The following is an 18,945-nucleotide window of genomic DNA, read 5'->3' as shown; positions in this document are numbered from 1 at the left end:
ATCATTTTCATTATTAATCATTTTCATCAGCTCGCGTACAGCTTGGGGAGGAAAGGACATGGTCATTTGATTTCACTCACCACACCAGTTGTTTAAGCTTCTTAAAGATTGTGAAGTGCCCAAATGCACTCTGAACCCCCCCCCACCTTTTTAAGTTATTAGACTGGTTTTATTGATTTTGTTTTGTTTTTAATTTAACTGGTTTGGAGATTTGCTGTCAATAAATCCCCCAGCACTTTCCCAATTGTTACTGTTTTGAGATGAATCAACATTAGGACAAGGAAGGTATCTTTAATTGATTATATAATTTTTTTCCTTTGAGAGTATTTGCCGGTTGGAGAATTGATAGATGATAAGAAAAAAGGAAACGAGAATAATGTGCCCTTGAAATGCTAATTATTTTGCTTCTCTGTTTGTAGGCGAGCGCTACGTAATGACGTTTTTGAATGTGTTAAATTTTGGCGATCAGGGTAAGTTGAGAATTCTGTAGTGAATACCATTAGTAGATACTTTCTAATATTTTTCTCAGCAGTTTGATACATTTAATGAAAAATAAGCCTGATGATTCTAAAAGATGAAGACTGTAATAAAATGATTCCTGAAGATTGAAAATTGCAAGCCTCTGCAAATATCTACAGTGTTCTGACTGCCCCCTCTCGTGTGACTCAGGTGGCACGTTCTCTTTTGAGTTCCCCTGGTTTCTGCAGAGCTTTGGTGTCCATTGCAGGGTTGGGGTGCTAAGAGAAAAGGGAGCTTCGTCATCACAATCCCAGATCCGCCCTGTGTTTGTGCAGCTAGATAGGTCTCAATAATTTCTTCTTATTTATTTATTTAAGATTTTTTTAAATTTATTTATTTGAGAGCACAAGCGCTGGCTGGGCAGAGGGAAAGGGAGAGAGAGAGAATCCTCAAGCAGACTCACATCTGAGCACAGGGCTTGATCCCAGGACCCTCAGATCATGACCTGAGCTGAAGTCAGACGCTTAACCAACTGAGCCACCTGGGCGCCCCTCTTCATATTTATTTTTAACTGTAATCCTGCAGTAGAGGGAAAAAAAATTTTCAAAAATCAACTTGGTATTAATGGTTTCTTTTTTTAAGATTTAGTTATTTATTTGAGAGAGAGAGTGAGGGGAGGGGCAGAGGGAGAGAATCCTCAAGCTAACTACCTGCTGAGCATGGAGCCCAATGTAGGGCTTGATCCCAGGACCCTGACCTGAGCCGAAACTAAGAGTTGGACACTCAACTGACTGAGCCACCCAGGCGCCCAGCATTAATGATTTTTTTTTTTAAACTAATAAGCTTTTTTTTTTTTTTTAGCACAGTTTTAGGTCCATAGCAAAATTGAGTGAAAAGTACAGAGAGTTCTCATACATCTGCCTGACCCCACACATTCACAACCTCCCCAGTTATCAATATTCTGCACCAGAGTTGTACACTTGTTACAACTGGTGAACCTACACTGACTCATCATTATCTCCCAAAGTCTGTAGTTTACGTTAGGTTTCACTCTTGGTGTTGTACATTCTATGAGTTTTGACAAATATATAACGTATAATGACACATAGCCACCAATATAGTATCATGCAAAATAGTTTCACTGGCCTAAAAAGACTTTTTAGAGAATTAATGATTTTTATAAAAAGGTGCTGGTGATGGCACTGTTCTGTATTTGACTGTGTCAACGTCAGTATCCTAGCTGTGATACCGTGCGATACTCTCACAAGATGTTACTGTTCAGGAAACTGGGTAATGGATCTGTTAGTTTTTAGAACTACATGTGAGTCTGTAATTATCTCAAACAGTTTAATTAAAAAAATGAAATCAGAAAAAAATGTTAATGGCGCTGTGAAAATTCAAATAGAAAAACCGGAAGGATTGTTGTTTCTTCCCTTTTGTCTTCTAGGTGTATATGATATAGTGAATAATCTTGGCTCTCTTGTGGCCAGGTTAATTTTCCAGCCAATAGAGGAGAGCTTTTATATATTCTTCGCTAAGGTGCTGGAGAGAGGAAAGGATGCCACACTCCAGAAGCAGGTAGTCTTGGTTCTAATGTCACTATCTCTCAAGTGAATTCTCCAGTTGCAGGATAAACAGACTAAAACGTGGAGCAGTCGGTTTCCCTCTGTTTGAAATTCCCTTCTAGGCCTCATTCCTCCGCCACCTTCTGAATGATGGCAGGGCTCTGAGCTCACTTCTTTCGCAGCCTCCTCCCTTTGCCCTGGTTAGCCTTTCCCTTCTTACCCTTCCTCCTTCTCTGTGACCTCATTCTTGGCCCAGAGCCCCCTGCAGCCACCCCCAGTGTGGCACAGACCCCCTTCCCATGGTCCGGGCTTAGCTGGAAGACTAAGACCGCCTCCTCCACCCTCGCATTCTCAAGAACCGAAGGTGAGCCCAAGGACGTAGGGGCTGGAGCAAGGCTCGCCTACAGCTTGGGGAGGAAAGGACACGGCCATTTGATTCCACGCACCACACCAGTTGTTTAAGCTTCTTAAAGATTGTGAAGTGCCCAGATGCACTCTGACCGTGAGAATCTACCTGCTCTGACTGGCAAATGCAGAAGAGATTTTAATCCAGGCGTATTTGGTTGCAGAAACTTCCCTTTTTCTAAAACCATTGAAAATGTGTGACTTATCGGAGAATTAAAAGGAAGCTAAGTTGGCCTCTTACATGTCTTAGAAGACACTTTGCAAAATATAATTCATGCACAATATCTCAAAATGAACTAATCTGGTTCTCAGTTGATTTAGGAATATTTTCCTAAGCATACTTTGACAGGAACGTCAGGATTTGGAGATGTTTGTCAGGAGAGGAACTCTGACAAAGCTAGCCAGCTAGCAACGTAAAAACTTGCTGTCCATTTTAAGAATAAATATCGGAGAGAAAGTGAATGTTTCCTAAGCAGCCTTTGAAATAACGTATCCTAAATGAGCTAAAAACCACCCCTCCCCTGCAGTACCTAAGGAGGCACAGATTGACTTTTCCCCTTCATTTCCTTCATGTTAACTGACATGAAAACAAACACAGGCTGCAGAAAAGTGGGGATGCCTCTCAGCAGTTGAAAGAGTGATCTGTAAGACAGCAGAGACGGCCAGATGTGAAGTTTTTCTTTAGCTCATGATTCATCCAACTTCCTTCCCTCTGCCCCCCGCCCCAGGAGGACGTTGCCATGGCCGCTGCGGTTTTGGAGTCGCTGCTCAGGCTGGCCCTGCTGACCGGCCTGACCATCACCATTTTTGGCTTTGCCTATTCTCAGCTGGCTTTGGATATCTATGGAGGGGCCATGCTTAGCTCTGGATCAGGTATGCACAAGAGTTTTGCCAGATTTGTTCTAATTTCCAAACAGAAATAGAAGTCTTATGAAATTCAAGAACTTGTGTGCACACAGGTTGGTATCTGTCAGTGTAGGGAGCGCTGTCCATGGCTGGGGCTTCGAGACCATTGCCCTCACACGAGGTCAGAAACAGCTCAGTGCCATCTGGGGGCTTTGGCCCCAGGGCAGTCCGTCCCCTAGTCTCACTTAGAGAAGTCATTATTCATCCTTGGCTCTCCTCCCAGGCCTAAAATGTGTTTTGCTGGGCACTTCCCTGTGCACCCTCTGGGCTGAGGGAAGAAGGCAAAGAGCTGGCTCTAATGAGTCTCCGCTTGATACTGAGCACATCTGAAGGTAGTAAATGCCACATAAATCTCACAGCCTGATGCATGAGCCTCTGAAGGATAACTCAGAGCCATTTGCAGAGAACAAAATTGATCTCAGCAAGCAAAATGGTATATTTAATCCAGTGACTCTTGGTTTTTGAAGGACAAAAGTATCGAGTATATCTAACTTAGAAACACCTGGTGTCCATGCCACTGAGCATCTCACAGCACTTGCTAGGCTCTGGGGACTTGACCAGTTTCAAAATGTGCTGGGCCATAGGCTGGCAGTCCATTTGCAGTCTGTTTCATCTTGGGTTCGACAAAGATTTTTCAGTTCCTCGGGTCACTAGACAAGAACTCTGAAGACTTCTTTCTGCTGCTCCATCTCAACGTAAAGGGCTTTGTCAAATGCCATTTTACAAGTTCACTGGCATGTTTTGGTCTCCACTATAATGGGCCCAAACTTTGGGTGTTAGGGGAGGAGGGGTCAAGTTTCTACCCAAGAGCAAAGGTCATTCAGTTTGGAGAAACCCCTGCTGTGAAACCGTGATGTGGTCGCAGCTGCCTGGGGCTGGTACTGTGAGGCCTGTGTTTCCATCAGGCAGGCCGGGAGGCTCATTAGGAAGCCGTTAGTAAGTCATGTGCAGAGACTGGGCACGCAACCATTTCGCAGCAGCACGGCCTCTCTAGAAAGGTGATTGGGGGAACAGCCTTTATTGTCACGCAGTCACAGGACATGGCCATGAGGAGAAGGCTGTCCTGTCAGCACAGTGTTCACCTGGTGGAGTACTTAGTCATAGAAGGTCTAGAACTATGTCGGCCTTTGGCTCGAGTGAGAGGCTGGTGCCAGTTTTCAGCGTTGGTAGTAAGAGTTATCAGTTAAAAGGGTCAGTGGTAGTTGATTTCTAAGGTAGTAAATTCTGTTTCTAATGGCTTATGTTAGAGCCATTAATAATTTTAGACTCAACATGACGACGAGCACTGAGTAATGTATAAAATTGTTGAATCACCGTATTATATACCTGAAACTAATATAACCCTGTAAGAAGAATAAATAACTTTAGGCTCAAAAAGATATTCTCTTGGTATCATCTTCTGAAAGAGGAGAGTCTTAAGAATGGTCTGGTTTCTCAGTCTCTGGCAAGAATGTGCTGTCTGGTGAGCCAGGACCGTTGTCATCTCTGTCTGGCCCAGGGCTCCATCAGTGTCACTGTCCCAACAGGGTCTTCTAGCATTTGTCTCCTCATTGTAGCTGCCTTACACTTTGACCAAACTTCGAGCTCTCTGTAAAGCCCGTAGTGGCTCCTGGCAGGTAGTGGCTCCTGGTAGTCCATCCCCCCGGGGCCTCTGCTGCTTTCCTTCCCTCGCCTCCACGCCACCCTGCGTCTCCTTGCCCTGCTCCTGACTCTTTGGACTAGTGCTGTGGATCCGAATACCTTTCCTGTGCTGGAATAGATGAACAGTGCTGCTCTCCCCTCCCTGCTAGTCTTCTTCATTTGCTTAAACACTCCAAAAAACTTGGGGCACCTGGATGGCTCAATCGATTAAGCCTCTGACTCTTGATTTTGGCTCAAGTCATGATCTCAGGGGTGGTGGGATTGAGCCCTGCATGGGGCTCTGCACTCAGCACAGAGTCTGCTTGAGGTTCTCTCTCTCCCTCTCCCTCTGTCCTTCCCCTGACTTGTGTGTTCTCTTTTTACCTAAATAAATAAATAAAATCTAAAAACAAAAACAACAACACTCCACAAAACTTGACTGTCTCCAGCCTGAATTTAATCAGAAAAGAATGGCAACTTTCTGTGGCTCAACCGAACCGCCTGAGTTTTGAAAATGGAACTTGTAACACTGCTGCCTCAGTTGTCCCAGTTGCATATCGGTCTTTGTCCTCACCTGGAAAGTAGACTTACCTGTGACCTGAACTGGCCTCTGACCCCCCATCCCCTGTGCTGCCATCTCCATGTGTGGGACGTGGATGAAGCATCGGTGGGGGCCAACATCCTGGTTAAGATCTACAACATTTCCATTACCCCAGAAGGTGCTTTCAGGACTCTTTCCAGTCAACTGCCCCCCCTCCACCTCAGAGGCAACCACGGTTCTGATTTCTATCACCATAGATTAGTATTGCTTTTATAATTTTTTTAAAAGATTTTATTTATCCATTTACTTGAGAGCAAGAGAGAGAGAGAGAGAGAGCACGAGCAGGGGAGGGGCAGAGGGAGAAGCTGACTATGCTCAGCGCAGAGCCCATCGTGGGGCTCGATCTCATGACCCCAAGAACGCTTAAGTGACTGAGGCACCCAGGCACCCCAGATTAGTATTGCTTTTAAAAGGGACTTCATATCAATGAAATCATACAGCGTGGACACTTAGGTGTTTGGCTTCTTTCTCTCAATATACAGTTTTGGGGATTCATCCATGTTTTTACATGGATCAGTACTTTTTTTCTCTTGGATTGCTTCTCTGAGAAATTTCTTTATATGGATGCCCACAGTTTGTTTATCCTTTCTCTTATTGATGGTCAGTTTGGACTATTATGAGTAGAACTGCTATGGGCATTTTTGTACAAATGCTTATGTGAACATGTACATTTATTTCTGTTGGTTGTATATTTAGGAGTGGGATTGCTGGGTCATAGGTTGTTTTATTAGAAATTGCTTGGCTACCTCTTGGTAATGGCCCTCCTAAAAGAGGAGATCAATTCCATTTTTAAGGCTCCCAGTCTTTTGTTAGCAGATTTTTCCAAAGTTTGTTAGTTAGCTATAGGACTGCATCACTATGTTTTAGAAGAAAACATCATGGTTATTCTGATTCTCTCTGCAGATTTGTGGGTGTGTTCTGTCTCTAGTTTTTTGCTGCTCCCAAGTTCTGGGCTTCTCTCCCTGGTCTTGTCTTCAGGACCTCTTCAGCCGAGTTCTCTTACCATGCAAGGCCACTAGTGCCCTTGAGTGCTCAAACCAGCAGATCCTCTTTCGGCTGATTTATTTTTTTTTACTTTTTTTTTTTAAAGATTTTATTTATTTATTCATGAGAGACAGAGGGGGAGAGAGAGAGAAGCAGAGGGAGAAGCAGGCTCCCAAGGAGCAGGGAGCCGGACGTGGGACTCGATCCCAGGACCCCGGGATGCTGATTTAAAAAGCAAGAAGATTTGCTTTCTGGCCAGATAAGCTTTTAGTTGTTAAGCGAGACATTTGTAGGTTTATTCCTTTTTTTTTTTTAAAGATTTTATTTATTTAAGAGAGAGAGAGATTGCACATAAGCGGGGGAGGGAGAGAGACAAACAGACTCCATGCTGAGCGGGGAGCCCAAAGCAGGGCTCAATCCCAAGACCCCAACATCATGACTTGAGCCAAAACCAAGAGTCGGACACTAAGCTAACTGAGCCACCCAGGTGCCCCTGTAGGTTTATTCCTAATTGCCCTTTCTTTTTTAGCTGTTTATTTTAATCAGTGCCATGGAGTACTGGAAGTCCTTCCAGATAATTAAGACCATAGGTCAAGTGTGCGTCTGCCTGTTGATGACACCAGCCAGACTCCTGACCCGGTTCTGGTACATGCAGGCCTCCTGTTTGGGCTCTAGAGTCTCGGTCGGTTGTTTCTTTATAGGTCCTGTTTTGCTGCGTTCCTACTGTCTCTACGTCCTCCTGCTTGCCATCAACGGAGTGACCGAGTGTTTCACATTTGCTGCCATGAGCAAAGAGGAGGTCGACAGGTAGGTAACCATAAAGACCCGCCTTTAATCCCAGCCTTGGCCAAACTGAAGTACCTTGTCAATCTTCTTTCTTTTCGTTCTGAACGTGCATTCCCAGAAAGCCTTTTAGAGGTAGCGCTCTCCCACTAGTATGGCACCGTCCCTGGTGCTCCGGTGCTTGTCCTCCCCACATCCTGGGGGCAGCAACCACCCTTTGCCTCCCTTTAGAGGAGGAAGAAACCCGGGCCCTGAAGGGCCTTGTTAGTCTAGGTTTACAGAGACGGGCCCAAGACAAGCTCCCCTCCTCCACTTCCTTGCCCAGCGCCCCAGTGGGTTACTGTGGAACTTCTTCAAGATGCAGAGTCCCACCCCCGAGACTCTGATTCAGAGGCCCCAGAGAAGCTCAGGGGTCTGTGTCACCTCTCCTCAGAGAAAGGCCCAAGTGCACATACACGTTTTGCCACCATTTTTTCCCATCCGTTGACCCCAGATCAGGACCTCTGCCCTGATACCTCAAACAGTGGTTCCTAACACTGGTTATCAGTCACAATCCCCCGTGGAGCTTGTTAGATGTGCAGATTCCTGTCTACCCTTCCTCCACCACTCTCTCCTAGCACACCGGCAGCCCCCAAGCATATGTGTGTTTTTTAAAAGCTCCTCAGTGATTCTGACACGAACTAGTTTAGAGCTTCCAACCCACACCCAGGGCATGTCCCAAATGCCAGAAGTAACGTGGCAGTATGCTAAGGCACCACTACCAGATGAGGTTGAGAAGGATAAAATCGATAGGGGGAAAGGAGAGGGAGAGAAGGCAAAGACAATAGGGGGGTGGCTGTAGGTAATGGGGCAAGTGGTCCTTGTTATTGCTTTGTCCCCTGACGCCTGGGTCCTTTGGGGGCTTTTGTGTTGTCTCTGAAAGGCCTTGAGTGCCCAGACCAACTGAACTGTCAGTTGAGGGGCTTGGGCCAAGGGATCTGTCATCACACAGCCCCAGGAGATTTCTGCTGATAGGGCCTTAGGAACCGCTGGTCCAGACCAGCTTATAAGTAAAACTACATGGAGCCCTGTGATGCTGTACATATTCAGGTGCGCGTGACCGAGCGAAGCGTTCACGAAGCAGGAAGTACCCTTGTTATGCGCAAACACACTGATGGTTTTTAATTCTGTTTTGTTTTTGTTTTTTTTAAGATTTTATTTAATTGACAGAGAGAGACACAGCGAGAGAGGGAACACAAGCAGGGGGAGTGGGAGAGGGAGAAGCAGGCTTCCCGCTGAGCAGGGAGCCCGATGCGGGGCTCGATCCCAGGCCCCTGGGATCATGACCTGAGCCAAAGGCAGACACTTAATGACTGAGCCACCCAGGCGCCCCTTTAATTCTGTTATATTTCATTTTTCAAACTGCCATGCCATGACCCTCTCAGTTGATTTCCCTGCCTACTTTTAGCTCACAGCCCGTAATTTTCAAATATTGGTCCAGATAGGGTTTTTACTTCGGATAGTTAAATGTATAGGTGTAAAACTACTTGGAGGCCATCCTCCCCACCCCTTATTTTTTTCATGGATGCAAAGGTCGAATTTAAGTTTTATTTTGAGATACTGTGTTTTTATTTGAAAGGTGCTTCAAACATGAAATAATTTTTAGATATAATGTAAAACATACTAAAGGAGGCACTGAGCCATGGTGGAAAGAGCTCTGGACTAGGGATCTATCTCTTTGAAGGGAATTTTGTTGTAATCATTTCAGCATTAGTGTGGAGAGAGCATTAAACCTGCTTAAAAATGTTAAAATGGATCTTACAATCAAATCATGAAGGAACACAGTGACTAGTTGCTTTCTTTCCTTTTACATAGCATTGAACGAAAAGAAACAACTTTTTAAGTTAGTTGAAATGGGATTTTGACGATATATAAACATCTGGAAAATTATTTTCATGGTATGAGTAGTCAACATAGAGAAAAGACAGAACCAGAGCGCCTTCTACTGCAGTTCTTATCTGCAGTAAGGCACTTCCCCGAAGAGTTTAATGTGACTTTAAGCATGGTCTTCCTACATCTATTAACCATAGCAGCCCAGGTTCCGCCCTGGTCTGAGCACATGGCATCTGGGCTCATCACAGACACCAGCAGTTTTTCATCTCTGTGAATTTAACCAGACATAAAACTCTAGTAAGGATTTTTATGGTGGGATTGGGTAGCTTAGTTAAATGTCATGATTGATTTACATTGGACATTTCAGATTCTGAATTGAAAAGAAATACTGTATTGATAAAATCATGGGCTTTTACTTAACTTCAGGTGCTGCCACAGTCAACATCCTTGACCGTCCATCTTTTGATAAGCCTGATTTTAAGCCCAGTATCTTCTTGGGGCCATGGAAAAACTAAGCATTTGTAAATAACTGACTGTTTATGTTAACCAAACCTTATAGAATAGTCATTATTGTCACTAATTTTGCATTGATTTTAAAAAAGTGGCTTTTTTTTTTTTAGTATAATAAGATACGCAAAATATACATGGCTTAGGATCTCTTTCTGAGTGGAAAGGAATTTAGGTCTCAAGAAGTTCTGAGCCTGCTATGTTTTCTGGAAATCATTTAACTGAGCTTAAGACCCCTGAAAAAAAAAATACAAAAACTGGTTCAAGGAAACCAGCAATTAGATTTTGAAATCAAACTGTGGGTTAAGTCAGCAAAGTTAGAATTGGGGCAGTTCCTCTTTTGTGTTGCCCACACTCAAATTCACCCTGGGAAACAGAAAACTCGTCTACTAGAAGACAGGATGGAAACACAGTGTGGTGCTATGCTTGACATCAAAGTGGGCACCATTGATGGACTGGCAAGTTTATGGTGGAATGGTAAGGATTTGAGGGTTTTGAACAACAATGAGAAAAGTGACTGTAGACAACACATAAGATTAGATCAGAAACTATAAACTGGTATTGACACCGACTACATGATTTTTCTCAGTAGCCTGTGGGAATGGATAAGATGAGTTCACCCAAGATGACCTAAGACTTGGAATGAGCAATGGTGTACTTTTAAATAAAGCCAACCGTATTTTTTCCCCTAAGGTGGCTAGTGGGTTCATAATGATCATAGACACCACAGATAAAGCATTTAAAATTCTGATCAAAGCCAACTTTAATTTTTTATCCTCACATGTAGAAGGTTGTCTGATGGCCACCAGTTTCTCAATCCTAACGTTGGTTACTAGCTTACAAATCTCAAGGTAAATTCTTCTCCTTTACCTAATGTTCAGTTTCCATCAGTTTTAACATACGCCAGTATAAATACCATTACAGACTACTTTGTATGAAATTCAGTATTCTACAGATCCCATAGAGTTGTGGGATAGAACCAGGAACCTCCAATCTTTTATGCAAACTTCAGTGTACTGTGGAGACCAAGGCAATTTTGCTTAGCTTTATTTATTTATTTTCATTTGTAAGAGAACCCTCCTGCGACAGGTTTATTCAATTTAAAAAGTGGTATTTTAATTGCATCTTTAAATTTCTTTTTTTCCTGAAGTGAATTATGCTTTTAAGGCTCTAGATTTGTGAGTTCTGGAAAGTTCAAGAGCTGCAGAGCCCTATTCTAGTGAAAAACAATGGACCCCTATCATTATCAGCTCTTCTCAAATGACCACACCAAAGAAGCCACACTGTTGAATTAGCATGAATTAGCTACTGATTTCATTTGTTATTGACATTTTACTTAGAGTTGGGTGAGGATGACTTTGAAAGTTTGTGAACCTATAACCTCAACTCCAAGGATTTGACATAGTTTCTGCAGGGGAAAAAAGATCATACATCTCTACTTCTTTTTGGAAAAGAGGTCAGATAACTAACTGGTCTGTGATGGTCCCCACCCTCAGTGGCTTGTTATGAAGTTGGCTCTTCTGATCATTGGTCAGTAGTTAGTGAAAAGCACACCTCCCCTGTTGGAGGACAGTGTGTGTGTGTGTGTGTGTGTGTGTGTGTGTGGTATTATTATTATCACCCCCTCTGATAAAGTTTATCTCCAAGGCACCTTGGGCTTGGTCAGCCCAAGGACCAGTACCTGGGCATTCAACAGACACGTGGCTTTCTTACCACCCCTCGTTTGCAGAACCTGAGTGGCCTCCCTAACCCAGCAGACAGGGCTGGGGGACCTAACGGTTTGGTTCCCTCAACAACGATGAACTTAGAACGCCTACTGCTCACTAGGGAGAAACCAGATGCTGGAAAGTTTTGTTCGTGGCTGTACCACAAGCCTTTTGGTGAGGACTACAGCAGCTCTTTTGTCTTTGCTGAGACTTAGTTTCCCTTGCTGAGAACCGAAGGTAACTAAGCTAAGTGGAAGGGCAGTGTGATCCATGCACTGAGGAATCCACGTCTGGGGATGTGGAGAGCAGAGGGAAGGATGTGTGAGAGTCTGGGGGACACTGACGTGGTTCAGGGCTTGCTGCCTGTGTGCATGTCATTTTGAAGGCTGGTTCCTTTAAGTGAAATCCACTGGCCAAGGTTATGGGGCTTCTGCATTTCCGTAAGTTTAGGGACCAGAGTGAGGTCACTCCTTAGGCCAATTCCTCAGCCTACCTGTGCCTGGTTTTCCTTGTCTGTAAAACACATCCAGACCTCACAGGGCAAGGGCCACGTGTGTTCACTCATCAGCGTATGCCTGTGACCCCGGCAGTGGCTGTCACATAGTTTGCATTCACATATAATTATTACCCTTGTCATATTGTTGTGCCTCACATTGAAGACTTGGGCTGAACAGGATTTTTATGTGTTTGGATCACAAAGTGTCACTTAAACTAACCCATTATGCTTAAAAACCATAATATTTTGAGTTCATTTCCTCACTCTTCTGTTCAGGGGGAAGGGGGATAGTGACATTCCCATGTCATCCATATAGTGTTCATAGCTAAGAAAACCAGCTGGGCTACAGCAACTCAGAGGTGTTTTCTGTGATTCCATGTTCACGGTCACTTGTTCTGGAGCAGTTTGTTTGGGACAAGGTACCGACTCCCCTGCTTTGCTTGTCCCCCGCTCCCCAGGTACAATTTCACAATGCTGGCCCTCTCGTCTTCATTCCTGGCGTTATCCTACGTCCTGACCCGATGGTGCGGCAGCGTGGGCTTCATCTTGGCCAACTGCTTTAACATGGGCATTCGCATCACACAGAGCCTTTGCTTCATCCACCGCTACTACAAGAGGAGCCCGCACAGGCCCCTGGCGGGCCTGTACCTATCACCCGTCCTCCTCGGGGCTTTCGCCCTCAGTGGCGGGATTACTGGCGTTTCCGAGGTGAGACTCCCCGCAGCCCTCACGCCACATGCTTTTGCAGGCTGGCCACTGTCCCTGGCTCTGGGCTTCCCTTTCTGCTCTTCCTGAACCAGCTGGGCAAGTATCTGCCTCCGCTTTCCCCTTCCCAAGGCTCGAGGACAGCGTGTGATGATAGGTGTGGCCAAACAGTGTCACCAGTGGGAACAGAGTTAGTCCCTCAGTACGCACAGAGTTAGCCCCTCGGTACGCAGCTGTCACACCTTTTATCTGACTCGAAGCTGGCACAGCGTGGCCTCCACTCGCCCTGGCTTGCCCCCGAGGTAGGATGTACAGATGGAGGGGCCAGGGCAGTGACGGTGGTTTCTCTCGCAGGTGTTCCTCTGCTGTGAGCAGGGCTGGCCAGCCAGGCTGGCACATGTCACCGTGGGGACCTTCTGTTTGGGAATGACTCTTGGGACAGCGTTCCTCACGGAGACCAAGCTGATCCGTTTTGTGAGGACTCAGTTAGGTGTGTCCAGACTGGCTGACAAAACCTCGTGACCTCGGAGGCATTGACACCTGTGGCATGTGGACCAGCTGTGGGGCAGTTTTGTGGGCGGAACGCAATAGCTGTGCAGGAGAGCCCTGCTGAGGGGTCTGCAGCGGGGGAGGACCGACCCCGGCGGGCGAGATGTCGGAGAGCACCGCCGGACCAAACACCATCCGTTTGAAGCCTCAAACAGGGAGGAAGAGTCCCACTTTAAGGGAAGACCAAAAGCTCTTTTAAAATAGATATCTTATTTTTGTCACCATTTTGTCCTCATCAACACCTTTCTTTTTGGTTAATGTGTTCCTTTTGGGCATGGTTGACCTAAGGAGCTCCGTAAACCAACAGACTATATTGGGGAGGGAATAGTTAACAATAATCTGGCCCAGCAAGAGAGAGGTAGCTGTCTTACGTGTCTCAGGGACATGCCACTTACCCTGTAAAAGCGGGAGGGAGACCCGGTGTTGTACCGAATGAGACCAGAGGTGGCCCAGGAGTTGTGGCTTCTCCTATGCAAACACTGTGGTTGGGGTTTTTAGAGAGGGAACATCTCTCAGTGAGAAATCCAGGGAATGGAAATGCAGAGTCTTGCAGGTCACATTTCCCAGCGTTAGCTGGGGGGAGTCACGCCCCTCATCATCATTGCTGCGTGCCCCGGACCACCTTCCCAGAGCCGATGCAGGCTGGTGCGAGACCCCTGGGCCAGCCACCTGAGCAAGAAGTCTCTGAAGGAAGCAGCGATCCAGTGTGGGCTACCTTGGTCCCCAAAGGGAACGCTGCTCATATGGAGACTGCACAGATGGCAGCCCACGGTGAAGTGATGTACGTTTTCCCTTCAGAATAGAATGGGGTATGTGCTGTATGGCAAGCCCTTCCCACTGACCCATTGCTTCCAGCGCTGGTCAGTAACCCTAAATGCCAGCTTCAGGACCAGTGTGGCAAGCCTGGGAGTCTGGCTGCTCCAGGCCGAGGCCCACCTCCCTGCACCCAGCGGGCACCCTGCACCCAGCAGGCAACGTCACTGGGCATTGTTCTGAGGTGACAAAGCATTTTTCTTCTTTTGATAATATATTAATTCCTTTTGGGTGTGATTGACCTTCAGAGCTACACACGCAAACTATATCTTGGATGATAACAGTAATCATCTAGCCCTGATGTCCCAAGCTTTCTGTTTACACCCAGAGAGCAGGACACCTTGCATCAGATGGTTTGCCTAAAATGCACACATTAAAATCCACTGGCCGGGAGCCAGAGCCGAAGGGCCAAGGATCAAGACCCACCAGTGCACTGAGACTAGCACCCAGGCACTTGGGCCTTTTATCTATTAAAAGGGAGAATGCATCCCACTAATTGGAAAAGTAGCTAAATGTAAGATATCATTTATCAGTCAGAGACCCTCCAAAAGCATGGCCGTGGTTATGAGGCACGGTCAGGCTGTCTCAGAAGAACCGATTGTCCCATGGTGGGGAGCTGGGGGGAGGGGGGTGCAGCACACACTGAGGCAGCCCTCCCTCCCTCTCATGCACTTTTGTCTCTTGAGTGCACAGAAATGGGCCCTTAGCCCTCACAAGTTCCTTCTCTGCTGCCCTTGACCACCACTCCTTCCCGTAGAACCCTGTTACCCACCCCATGCCCACCTGACCCCAGACGCCAAGCACGGCCTTTAAATTACCTGCCTCGGAATTGCCTGGTTGCAAGTCAGAAATGTGGGTTCCCAGGACGCACTCCAGACTTTGGGACCATGTCTGTGAGCAGGGCTCTGGGATCAGCTTTTTTGGCAAACCAAGGTTGGCATACCCCGTTGCCCTCACCTGCGTCAGGGCCCGAGACCAGTGGCTCACAATGTCCATTCTCTGCTCCAGGAAGAGTCTCTGTTGCCCGAACCTTGCCAGGCCCCCAGCTCTCGGGAGTAGGCCCACCCCGGTTCCTGCTCTGCACTCTGGCGTGGAGGGCGGCTGGGCCTGACAGCCCTTGCCCCGTGTCTCCTCGTCCCGTGCCGTCCTGCTGGCGCCACTGCCAGCCCAGGGCCGCTCCTCTCGAAAGGTGGCCTGCTGGGCCAGCAGCCCAGGGCTCCTTCCCACCGCCTGCTTCCCTGTCTGTAGGAAAAGTCCCTGCGAAGCGGCTGTTTACTTACCACTAGCGCCTGCCCCCTGGGCTGCTGGGGCGGAGGCAGCGGGCCCTTTGCACTTCACCAACCTCTGCCTCCACCCACTGGCCGCCTCCTGGAAGTGCAGGTGGGCCTGACCACTGCCTCTGGGGCTTTCCCTTGCTGGCTCCCTAGGTGAGGGCTCAGATATCGGGCCAGTAGGGCAAGTGTGTTATTTTAGTGTGATTTGGGGAAGTCCAGGGTGTGCTCCCACCTCTATCAGGTACTGGACCGTGTATTTACTTTGGACGTCGGACTTGTGAGCCGAGCAGGTGCTGTTGTTCTGCCCCTGCTTGCTGTGCCTGGGCGAAGGAGCTTTGAATGTATTTCATTTGCTAATTAACTTTCAAAGGTAGGGAGAAAAAGATGCTTTTTGGGAAGAATTTGAGGGGAAGGAAGACTTCTCTTGATTTGAGTCATCTATCTGACCCCAATTACCACGGCATTATCAGTCCTGCTGCTTAATGTCAATTCCTTTTTAATCAGAATCATCTGGGCCCATCACAGCAAAACTGGAAAACTGGGCTCCTAGTGTTGTTCGGCCTCCTTTAGAGGCCTAATGAAGAAGGCTTATAAATACTTCTTAATTAACAGAAGTTCCTGGGTGCCCCTGTCCCAAAGTGCAGTCGGTTCTTTGCCCAGCAACTCTTCCATCATCCCTGGGCAGTGTGGCTTAGGTGGAAGGGGCTGGAGGTGAGATGTAGGGAGTTCGGTCTTTCCCCTCCTGACTAGGTCCTCACCAGAGTCAGTGCACCCAGAACTCTGCACCAGCCTCTGCAGGCTCCAGCACCTTCATGGAGACCCTCCCCACAGCTTGTCTCAGCTAGTGCTGTACACTGTGCCCCCCCCCCATCGAACGTAACAAATGTACACGTGCACAAAGTTGTGGCTGGCGATTTGGCATGCTGTTTTGTTGCTGGGTTAGGTTCCTCAGGAGTTGAGGGCCCCTGGATGCTGCACCCATGAGGTTCAATGAACTTGGGGCCCTAGGAGCTGGAGAAGGAGGGAGGGGTGCCTCTGAAGCTGCCTGACTGGGAGGCTGGAGGCCTGGCATGGGCACCAGGGCAGCTCCTGGCCTTCTCTGCTCTTTGCAACCTCAGGCTGAGGTGATCTCGCCTCTCCTGGGGCCCAGACAGCGGAGGTGGGGGGGGGGGTCAGGCTGGTGGGCAATGCAAGGAGTCCTCAGAACAGGGTGCTGCCTCAGGGCAGAGGCCTGGGCTTTGCCACTGATGAGACCTTCTCTTTCACCTCTTCTTTTGTCTCTAGCGCCCAATCCTCTCAGCTTTAACTTCTGTTCCCAACGCAAAGCCCCTGCAGGAGAAAGGGAGCTGGCCCACATTATCCGTAATGGGCAGAGGCTGTGGGTCAAAGTCATAAGTGAGCCAGCGGCTGGGCCACCCTGGGGCAGCCAAGCCCCGGTTCAGTCAGCTCTCGCTGGGTAGGCGCCCGGCAGGGTGATACGCGCCATCCAGGTTTGCCCCTCAGCCTCAGGAGCTGCATGAGGGCCCACGACAGAACAGCTGACTTGTGAAGGGATCTTCTAAAGCACCGTTGGTTTGTCTCATTTCCTCCCTCCCTCCAATAGATGTGTCTCAAAGTTATGACCCTTTTGACCCCACTGTGTCAGTGTTGCCCTGGCCTGACAAGTGCATTTGGCCGAGGCCACCCGGTTCACAGTGCTTGGTGGGAAAGGAGCCGGGAAAACTGGGGGGTCTCGGTCCTTGCCTCTCACCTGTACCATGTGGCACAAACCGGGGCCTCGAGGCAGGGCTCTGAGGCCATCAGAGCAGGCAGTGAGCAGGGACAGATTAAAACACGACTGAGTCAGTCACACTGGACACGACCGCTGAGCAGCGTGTTTCTGGTTCGTGTCTGAGAGACCCTGACACCCTTTCCAGGGATGTGTGGCTTCCCCAGGCCACGTGTGTCAGGGGAGAAGGCGGTCTGGGATGAAAGCATGACTCACTGAGGGGAGCACCGGGTTTGTTCCCGGCTCACCTACCCCTCACTCACTTCTTTGCACCTGCTTCTGAAAATCACAAAAGGTGACACGAGAGAGAATGGCCTACGGGGGACCAGAGGGCCTCTCCCAGATGGCCTTTTCACTTCCACCCTGTGCCCAGGCGGATTATGGGACAACTCGGGTGACACAGGCGCCTCCATCCTTCCCGGAGGTGCGCAGACGACCCCCCCACCCCAGCCCTGCACTGCAGTCTCCCCAGTCTCGGAGCACGCTCTTGTCCAGCCCTCCTCAGGGCCTGGCATGGCTGTGCAGGGGGGACGATGAAAACACGGGAAAAGCAAACCTCTGTAGCCATGACAAAAATGGGAATGTTTTCCTCCACACATAATCTCAACCAGACTAGGGAATGTTGCGAAAATAGCTTTCTGTTTCCCCTAGGGCATTCACAGTTTTATGAACAAACCAGATGAGCAGAGTGCATTTTTACGTTCCTGAACTAGAGCCCAAGATTCCTTTCATCCTCGTGTAGCTCATGAGATCCCTGAGTGGCATCTCTCGGGTGACAAGAGGATGTCTTGCAGGTGTGCAGATGTCAGGCGATGGGGGGGCAATAGAAGGGACAGAGCTCCTTGCCATTTTTTCTTTTGTATCCTTGAGTGAAATCATGTGGCGCTCCAGCTCCCCAGCGGGGTGATGGCATGACGCCCAGGCACTCTGGCGACTTGTCGTCGTCCCCTCTCAGCTCTCCTGCAGCAAACCTGCAAGCACGGGGCTGAGAGCCAGGCCCTGGGTGGCAGGCCCCCAGAGGTGTTCTGCCTGTCGTGTGTCTTCCCTCTGCACGGTCACTGAGGAAACCCAGTGGCGTCCCCCTCTGCCTTCGGAAGCACGCGAGCAGGGTTGGGTGCTCTAAACGGCATGTGGCAATGCGCACGTGCTGTCGTTATACCACAGCCTGGCTGCCCTTGCCTAACTCCCTGGGCGACCTTGAACAAGCCCCTCTCGCTCCACCAATTATGGAGCACTGACCACGTGCCAGGCACTGGGTGACCACACGCCTGAGCGGTGGTCAGAGGTTAGATCTCCGCACCAGTGGTATCTGTTGTCTGCGTGTTACAGGTGAGGAAGCAGAGACACAGAGAAGTCGCTTCATTTGCCGTGGGCCACCCAGCGAGGAAGAAGGTGGCGGAACTGGGGGTCGGCCCGTTACCTCGGCAGATCGGATGCTCCCTGATCCTAAGGCCCTGTGCGATCTGTGGTGGTAAAGCCTGAGCCTAAGCGGGGACAGGCACTGTCCTGCTCCTGCTCCTCCTCCTGCTCCTCCTGCTGCTCCTCCTGCTCCTCCTGCTGCTCCTCCTGCTGCTCCTGCTCCTCCTGCTCTGCTCCTCCTGCTCCTCCTGCTGCTCCTGCTGCTCCTCCTGCTCCTCCTGCTGCTCCTGCTCTGCTCCTGATCTTCCTGCTCCTCCTGCTCCTCCTCCTGCTCCTCTTGCTGCTCCTCCTGCTCTTCCTGCTCCTCCTGGTGCTTCTCCTGCTGCTCCTGCTCTGCTCCTCCTGCTCCTCCTGCTCCTCCTGCTCTGCTCCTGCTCTTCCTCCTGCTCCTGCTCCTCCTGCTGCTCCTGCTCTGCTCCTGCTCTTCCTGCTCCTCCTGCTCCTCCTGCTCCTGCTCTGCTCCTGATTTTCCTGCTGCTCCTGCTCTGCTTCTCCTGCTCCTCCCTGCTCCTC

General features: G+C 48.6%; 1 protein-coding gene across 2 annotated transcripts in view; it reads left to right on the top strand.

Moving 5' to 3' along the window:
* Positions 1-18,945, top strand: part of RFT1 (RFT1 glycolipid translocator homolog) — a 43,919-nt gene that overhangs the window by 21,834 nt on the left and 3,140 nt on the right. Inside the window, exons 8-13 of one of the 2 annotated variants that reach the window (XM_025885368.2) lie at positions 420-470; positions 1,907-2,037; positions 3,158-3,302; positions 7,242-7,347; positions 12,363-12,612; positions 18,343-18,484. In XM_025885368.2, coding sequence (XP_025741153.2) covers positions 420-470; positions 1,907-2,037; positions 3,158-3,302; positions 7,242-7,347; positions 12,363-12,612; positions 18,343-18,484 — 825 coding nt within the window. Of the gene's footprint in view, positions 1-419; positions 471-1,906; positions 2,038-3,157; positions 3,303-7,241; positions 7,348-12,362; positions 12,613-12,963; positions 13,380-18,342; positions 18,485-18,945 lie in introns of those variants that run through there. The other variant, XM_025885367.2, reaches the window with a different exon arrangement.

This window comes from Callorhinus ursinus, unplaced genomic scaffold (genome assembly GCF_003265705.2).
Source record: "Callorhinus ursinus isolate GAN/ISIS: 27379988/994484 unplaced genomic scaffold, GSC_fseal_2.0 scaffold15, whole genome shotgun sequence".
Classification (NCBI taxonomy): domain Eukaryota; kingdom Metazoa; phylum Chordata; class Mammalia; order Carnivora; family Otariidae; genus Callorhinus; species Callorhinus ursinus.
This window is presented reverse-complemented; position numbering and strand designations above follow the sequence as displayed.